Raw genomic sequence first — 9,041 nt, 5'->3', positions numbered from 1 at the left:
TATTAAAAATAGGTTTCATTTTCTCTATGCAAGATATAATTTGTGGTGAGGGTGAAATATGACATGTTTCAACAGAGAATCAAACTCGAATCATTTGCTTCAGTTCAAGGAATTGTTCAAAGCATTATTCAAATTCAATTTTCTAAAAATCTTGAACCATTATAATGTTATAGTTAATGTTCTTAATAGACATTAGTATGAAGTGCAATCAAGTAAATGAGTGTGTGTGCAGAGAGTCTGAAGCAGGTGTAAAGCTTGACATCAGCGCCTGCTCTGTCACGAGCTCATCTAATCGCAGACGTTCAGTCCATGTTTTACACGTTGCCAGGGAACAACAACGCAGTTTTAAGTCGGTAAATACTCGGCACGATTCTCTAATTTTTCTCCAACGACTTCAAAAGACGCAGAGACACAAAAAGTCGTCTCGAACTGCAGGCGATTTAGAAACCGGTAAACATGCGACGAAAACATTTCTTTGTAATCGACAGATAGAGTTAAGCATCGGGGAAGAGCTGGTGAGTATTTCCATCCAGTCAGTCAGGAATCACCGACTCTCTTCAGGGGAAGCGCGCGTCCGAGCGCGGGAGACGCACAGAGCGCGTGAGCTGGACACATTCGCGTCTGACAGATCCGAGGCAACACACTCACAGAGGTAAACGTCTCTTTTCTGAGTAAATAATCTAATACTCTTAGATGTGTATCTGAACGCGGCTTAACACATAATTTACTAACAAATATCGTACTGAATTCAGAAAGAGCACAGGGAAGTCTTCTCTCGCTCTATTTTGTATTAACGGTTGACATTAACGGTTAATTTAACGTTGTCTTCTGCTCACAAGGATAACGTCAGGTTAATGATCTGAAATGGCAGTAAATTAATAAAAGTCTATGTGAAGCTGTGCGTCAAACTCAATTGTCTAAACATTGAGTTTAGTTTCTCTTCAAGTTATTGACAGTTTGCGTCTGGACAAATGTATAGATGAATAGATGAACACTGATTCGTTTTTGTGGTCATAACTTATGCTTATTTTTAACATTTAAGTGCATTTTTAAATGACCTTATAAAAGAATGTTACTTTTTTCTATTGCAGACTGAAGAAATTCAACGTATTCTCTAAATAGATTGAAATTTCCTGCCTTACTAATATAATAACAAACAGATGTAGAGTTCTGCAGAGATAAACAAACCCTTACCTGACTAAAATATAAACTAAATAAACTAAAATAAAATTTAAATCATTTCTAAATACATGCTGAGTGATGTGTTAAGCAAACAGAATAAAGAGAAGGTGCTATAAGAAGAAGAAAAAAAATAATAATGTGCTGATTTACAAACAACATGTTTTTTTTATGTTGATCATCAGACAGACCTCTCATTCCCATCAAGAAGATAAAGGTTTTTCAATCAGAATGTAAATGATTTCCATTTCTATGTTAGGCTGCACAGTTGACTGCAGGGATATAACACAAGTCTAGAAACAAGTGCTATATTCCTGGAGAATCCTCTTGGCACAAAGACAGTTTTCCAAAGATTCTACATGACATGAACTCTCAAGCATTTCAGATTGGATGATTAATTTAAACAAGCAGTGCCATATGCCGTTTGTTTCGCTGTTATTTGTAGAATCCTGATGGAAATTAGTAATATATTAGGAGAGAATGCTATCAAAATGATTGATCAGTTTAACTTTAAACTTTACAGAATTAAAAGGAATATTCTGGGTTTAGCACGAGTTAAGCACAATTGATAAAATATGTGGCACAATATTGGTTACCTTATAAAAAAAAAAAAAAAAAAAAAAATTTTTTAAAAAAACTGCAAAGGTTTACAGTGACACACTTTTAAAATGGAAGCGATTTGAGCCCATTTCTGGGAGATTTAAAACAGCAATATGATGTTTATAATGTTACAAACGCAATTGTTCTGTTACAACTTTAAATAGTAATTTTTACAGTCATTTTGGGGTTTGATGATTATAGTGTTGTCATGACAAATAAGCTGTAAAATTGTTATAGTTTTTTTAACAAAATTGTTAAACAGAAAACATTTATAAGTGATTTATACACTGAAATCATGTTAAAATACATCTTGTGGCTATACTATTGCAACAATTAGTATTAACATTTAATTTAAATTTAATTTAACATTAACGTTAGGGTTAACATTTACAGTATGTAATTCACGTACAGTATAAGTGCCTCGCTGTAACATAGATTAGAGATTGTAACATAGATTCCTAAGTATAAAATGTTTATTTTTTTCCGCTAATCAAATACAGATAGTATCAGATTTGAGATCATTTCAGTTGCAAAGCATACGCAATTTTTTTTTAAATCTGTAACATTTACGGTAAAATATCGGCAGCTGTGGTCGCCAAATTTTACCCGCAAAAGATACATTTCAACATTTAGGTTTTACTGAAATGTCTTAAATTCACAGTAAAAAAAAGTATTCCATTAACTGATATAATGTTAATATACCAACCTATTGAAATACTAATATCTATTATGTACCATTCAAATACACTGACAACACCCAAAAACAGGTGGTGATGAGAAAATCACATGATGGAAGCTCATCACAAACAGAAGGGAAATACTGATATACAGTATAGGTGCACAGTGTCATTCACACAAACACTAAACACCTTCATGCTAAAACATAATACCGAAATAATGCAATAAACATTAATTTAACAACATTAGGTGTTAGATAAAACCTTAATGTACATAACTGATAAGAAAAAAAGATTTTTTTTTTAAACGAAAAAACCATCAAATGTGAAGTGTCATGCAAGGAATTCTGCATGTCAATTAATATTTTTTGACTTGTACTTTTTCACTTCCAAAAACCATCATTTTTAAAGTATTTTACTGTAAAAATGTTAACATTAGATGTAGACAGTTATTCACCGTTTACAGTATAGAAACTTAATGTTAACCAATGAACAGGTTTTTACTGTAGCATTTTACAGTTTTTTACTGTAACATGATAATTTTTTTCAGTGTAGGCTACTAATACTCTGACAAAACAGATGATTTCCTCCGACACATTACTTCATAACTGACGAATCTCGACATCTTCTCGCTGTCAGCAATATGAATGATCTCTATGATCTGTGACATGAAGTTCAGCTCTCCCCTCCCACGGGCAGAAATTTCATCCAACCCATCACTCTGATGGACAGACAACTCACATCCCATAAACCTCTAGGCACAAACAAATAACAAAACACAGACAATTCAGAGATTCCTTCTGTAGATGTTTTCATACCTCATACCTACTAGCAGGTTCTCTTCATTTTCCTGGTTGTTTCCGAACGTTTAAATAAATCAAAAGGGAAAATGATCATTAGACTCGATTCATCAACTAATAAGCAATTGATCACAAACAGCTCATTAGCCCCAGAGGGCTGAAGCCTCTTCTGGGTCACAACAAGCCTTATCAGCATCTTCTGCTGAGAACGGAGAAATACGACAAGTATTTCACTATTGTTTTATATTAAGTGTTCAGATCTGAATGAAGGGCATTAATCTAAAGAAGAACGTTTTTATTTGATTGTCTGATCTTGACATACTTTTCTATTTATTTCAGGTCCTGTGAACTCTTGATGCTGTCGAGACCAAGAGCTAAAGGATGAAGATCAGAGAATATATAATCTTGTATTTATTTGTCCTGTATACGTAAAAGGATCTTGTTTGACATCCATCCGGATGGTTTGAACCAGGATGGCCAAGCCGTTCTACAGACTTCAGCACTTTTTAAGGCGGGCTCAGCTGCTTCTGTTTTTTCTGGGTGTGGCTTACATCATGGCAGGAAGTGTGTTACTGCTTCAGCGCTCCATTGTGGTAAAATTTCAGAAAGAAACCGATACCGCGCCGCTACTTTCACTAGCAGCGCCACCTAGATCCATGGAGGTACCTGCTACCAGGTGGTTGTACAGGAGGACTGTCATCCGAGAGATGGACAACCAACCTCTTGATCAGACAGAAAACAGAAAGGACCTGAAGCACCTCAGATCTCGTAATCTAGAGATCAGGCATCTGAGACGTCACTGGTTCCATGGTTATGCTGAACAGAAAAGCTCTTCTGAACACAGTCTGTCACATAAGAAAGACAGACGTAAAGGTAATGGTTTATAAAATAACCATCTTAAACTGGAGATTTTTTTAAAAACGTATTATTCTAAACGTTTTATATTTATTTAAAAAATCTTTCTCAAGGGACCTACATCGGATGTTTTATAAACAATGAAACGGAGCATGCACTCAGTGGGACCGTTCTTTATGATTTCCGCAAAATGACCAGCGCCTTGTGTCAGGACACCTGCTCTGAGAGGTAACGTCTTAGAGAAAGTACCCAGAGTAAATGAAAGGAACCCTGTTCTTTTTGAAGAATGTGTTCAGTGTTTATCAACAGAAGCAGGTGGCAGAATTTGAGCCGGCTGACCTGGAATTCATCCAGAGAGTCACAGTCAGCATTAGAAAGGGTGTTAAAAACATGTAAATGCTTAAGCCATTTCAAATACAGAAATTCCATTCTAAAATAATCAACTTGGAATATTCAAAGTCAGAAAAAATGTAATCACTGCTCAAAACATGCTTCCTTCAGGAAATGCCAACAGGTACTTTGTGATGCTTTTCTCCACCTCATTCTTCAACGCAGAAGTATTTCCGACCAGATAAGACTGGTAAAGCAGGATAAAATAGAAAAGAATACAATAAAATAGCATATTCATGTGCATGTCTATGTGAATTCCCTCAATAGTTCACACAAATCAAATGTGATCATTTACTCACGCTTAGTTGCCCTAAACCTGTATTCTTTCTTCTGCTGAACACAAAAACAGACATTTTGAAGAATGTAGGTAACTGAACAGTTGATGATTCACTTTGACTTCTGTAGTAAGTAGAAAAAAATACTATGGCAGGCAAAGGGGACCATCAGCTGTTCAGTTACCCACATTCTTTCAAATATCTTCTTTGTGTTTATCAGAAAGACAGAAACTCATACAGGTTTGGAACAACTTGAGGGTGAGCAAATTACAATTATTATAATTGTTTTTTTTTAAGTGAACAATCCCTCTTTGCAGTGGGTTCCGGTATGCTGGGCTGGAGTATGGAGCAGAGTGCCATTGTGGAAATCGGGTCTGTGCCCAGCGGGCTCGGGGTGAGGACTGTAATCTGGATTGCCGTGGAGAGAAGGGATCCCCCTGTGGAGGGGTGGGACGCATGTCTGTTTACAGAGTTGAGGATCGACTTCCAGGACAGAGAAGATGTTAGTAACATCAAAACAGAACACGATTGCAATTGTGCATGAATGGGCCACACACATATGACATGCTTAATTATTATGATTATTTTTTTTGTAAATAATGAAGAGAAGAACTAATTTAAAGGACAGAACCCATGACCAAAATAGACCTGGATAGAGTATGATTCGATGAGCTCACCTGAGGCTTTGTGTAAGACGACATCTGTTTTCTGTTCAATGTTTCTTAGACAGAGCTGTTCACTACCATGGCTGTTACAAGAAGCCAAAGAACTCTACTGATAACTTCCTGATCCAGACCTCGGAGCCAACACACACACCTCAGCAGTGTATAGAGACCTGTACAGATCAGGTCCAATTCACAAATGCTTGTATCCATCCATAAAAGCGTGTTTTCTTTAGGGTGTCATTAGACTACAAAAACATAATATGTTTTACGAATAATACTACTAATACTACTTCTGCTACTACTAACACAGTGCCAACCACTAATAATGGCACCCTTGGTAAATATTAGCAAAGGTGAGAGTGAAAACAAATGGTTTATCTTTTTGATCTTGCATTCAAAAAAATTCTCAAAATTGTATTCCTGTTTATACCAAACACATCTGGTGGGTTTTGCTGTTTTTTTTTTGATCTGACCATAGAAGCCAGTCCCATTCAAAGTTCTAATCATTTCTGACAACTGAATATGCTAGAGTTTGTTTTTGGATTAGTGAAAACTTCCTGAACAACTGTTGTGTTGATGTGTTGATGTAGGGTCTGTTTGTTTTTTATTTTTAGGTTTTCTGACCCCAAGACTCTACTAATCTCTGCAATTCTCCAGCTGTGTCTTTGGCCCATTCAAAGTCTCCTCCCCACCGTGCATTAAGACAATATAACCAAACCTCTTCTTCCACAGACTTGTAATATCTTTAGTTGATTGGAGCTTCCTAATTATTGCTCTGATGGCGGAAATGGGGATTTTAAATGCTTTAGCTATTTTCTTACAGCCACTTTCTATTTTGTGAGGCTCAACAATCTTGTTCTGCACATCAGAACTATTTTCATTGGTTTTACTCTTTGTGATGGATGATTAAGGGAATCTGGCCTTTGTGTCCTATTTATAATCCTGTGGAACAGAAAGTCATGGCTGGAGAATTTCATGCTCGTAGTCACCCACACCATATATAAAGAAAAAAATTAAGTATGAATGGGAATATACTTTATATTTTACTCATGAAAATTTCTAGGGGTGCCAATAATTGTGGCCAATATGCATTAGAGAAAAACATTGATTTCATAATGTGAGTTTTCACCCCATTTTAAATTGTTTTAGTTCAATGATAGGATCTTTTGATAGAAAGATCAAAAAGAAACCATGCAGATTTATTTTCACAGCCACCTTTGCTCATATTTACTAAGGGTGCCAATATTAATGGTCAGCACTGTAAGAATATATTAATAATAATAATAATAATAATAATGATAATTTAATTCCTTTATCTGACACCTTTAAATTCTGTGTGACCTTATCAGGACCTGCCATTGGCCATTTTGAGAGGGCACGACTGTTTCTGCAGCCATGTCTCGTTTCTCTTCACAGTCCAGATGAGTGAACAGGAATACATGTGTGAGGGGGGCAACCAGACAAATCACACCTCTCCTTATGACCTTGACTACTACTGGGTGTACAGTACTCCTGTGCTAGGTAACCTACAACATGTTACTCAAACTTTATGTCTCTTTAAGAACTAATGCTGCAACAGAAACCATCTGTTCTATCAGATGCAATGTGCAAAGAAAGGAGATTTCTGCCCCAGAAGTCCAGCACTCTCGTGGCCCTGTCCAGCTTTCCAGGGGCAGGAAACACCTGGTTACGTCACCTGATTGAACTCGCCACTGGATTCTACACCGGCAGCTATTACTTTGATGGATCGCTGTACAACAAAGGTGAAAGTCAACTAATAACAGTTAAAAACTCATCACTTTCAGTTCTGAGATTTGTTATGAGTTTGAAGGAGTGAGAAAATGAACTCATCAGTAACGCAATTTTAGACATTGCCCATAAGAAAGACAATCAACAATGACATCTCTTTAACCTCTCCAATGGAGACTCAGCTCAGATTTTTCTGAATGGAGATTCAATCTCACGTCTCTGCAGGTTTTAAAGGAGAGAAGGATTACTGGCAGAGCGGGAGAGTCATCTGTGTCAAGACTCATGAAAGCGGCCAGCGAGAGATCGAAATGTTCGACTCAGCCGTCCTGCTGATGCGAAACCCCTATCGCTCTCTAATGGCAGAGTTCAACCGCAAGTGTGCTGGACACCTGGGATATGCGTCAGATGTTCACTGGAGGAGCAAAGGTGCTAATGATAGAAACTGCATTTATTTCATCCTTACAGTATATTCAAACATTTTAAAGCAATGGGTCTCATCCAGGGGGGCTTCAGCAAACTGACTTAAAATAATTTACAAAAGCAAAATAAAACATTAAAAATCAAGATACTAATTATTTCTCCTCCTCCACACCTGTTTTTATTTTCCGTATTTTTTGGACTATAAAGTCGCACCTGAGTATAAGTTGCATCAGTCCAAAAATACATCATGATGAGGAAAAAAACATATAAGTCGCATTTATTTAGAATCAAAAACCAAAAAAAACATTACCGTCTCCAGCCACCAGAGGGCGCTCTATGCTGCTCAGTGTAGACTACAAGAGCACTGAGCAGCATAGAGCGCCCTCTCGTGGCTGGAGACGGTAATGTTTTCTCTTGGTTCATTTGTCTTAGTTAATTTCTCTTGGTTCATGTCAAATTAATTTTGATAAGTCGCACCTGACTATAAGTCGCAGGACCAGCCAAGCTATGAAAAAAAGTGTGACTTATAGTCCGGAAAATACGGTATCTATTATATTTATTTTTAAATCGCAATTGCATTTTTTTATCATAAAATTCCCTATTTGTTCCATCCCCAATCCATGCAGTCCTAGATTTAAGCTTGTGGGAGATGCTAGTTTAGATCTAATAATTATGCTTTTTTTCCCCTTCACAGAGTGGTCAGAGTTTGTAGACAGCTATTCATCCTGGTGGGTGTCTCACGCTCTGGCCTGGTTGCGGTTTGCCCACCACCTGCTGGTGGTTCACTTTGAAAATCTACAGAAAGATCTAGTCCCTCAGTTAAAGACCATCAGCGCTTTTCTGAACACCAGCATTTCTGAGGAAAGACTACTGTGCACTGAGAGCAACAGAGATGGCCATTTTAAACGCTCTGGATCCCGCAGCCTGACATTTGACCCCTTCACCCCTGAGATGAGAGCTCGTATAGACAAATACATCCGTACAGTAGATAAAGCCCTCAGAGACAGAAACCTCAGCGGCCTGCCACAGGAGTACATGCCCAGGTGAGGATTTGGGAACGCAGCTGCTGTTGGACACAAACACAAAGTGCCTGAGTAAAAAAAACGGAGTTCTTGCTGTCTGTTTGTCTGTTGTTTTATTTGTGCTCTGTGTTTGATGTTGCGTTGTCACCAGATTTGATAGCATTGTTGAGACTGTGTCTAGTTAGTATGTTTCATCATTAAATTGATCAGCTTTCATAGTATCAGTTTCACTTTCAAAATTAATATTAACCTTAAGCAGATTACACTGTCCTTGGCATGACAGGTGCCTTTATACTTAAAATCCAAAGTGTATTTATTTGAAAACTGTGTTTCTGATGCGCGTTCGGAATCTCAAGGTCACAACATCTTCAATGAACACAGATGCATTCATTCCATCAGGGAAAGATGT

General features: G+C 37.3%; 1 protein-coding gene across 1 annotated transcript; it reads left to right on the top strand.

Moving 5' to 3' along the window:
* Positions 1–332: 332 nt before the first annotated feature.
* LOC128020967 (WSC domain-containing protein 1-like) lies at positions 333–8,726 on the top strand. Its single transcript, XM_052607808.1, has 9 exons — positions 333–652; positions 3,596–4,129; positions 4,225–4,339; positions 5,094–5,278; positions 5,503–5,624; positions 6,791–6,962; positions 7,040–7,204; positions 7,416–7,616; positions 8,305–8,726. The coding sequence occupies exons 2-9, from the start codon at positions 3,730–3,732 to the stop codon at positions 8,655–8,657; spliced, it is 1,713 nt and encodes a 570-aa protein (XP_052463768.1). The 5' UTR covers positions 333–652; positions 3,596–3,729; the 3' UTR covers positions 8,658–8,726.
* The last annotated feature ends 315 nt before the right edge of the window (positions 8,727–9,041 follow it).

This window comes from Carassius gibelio, chromosome A10, assembly GCF_023724105.1.
Source record: "Carassius gibelio isolate Cgi1373 ecotype wild population from Czech Republic chromosome A10, carGib1.2-hapl.c, whole genome shotgun sequence".
NCBI lineage: Eukaryota > Metazoa > Chordata > Actinopteri > Cypriniformes > Cyprinidae > Carassius > Carassius gibelio.
This window is presented reverse-complemented; position numbering and strand designations above follow the sequence as displayed.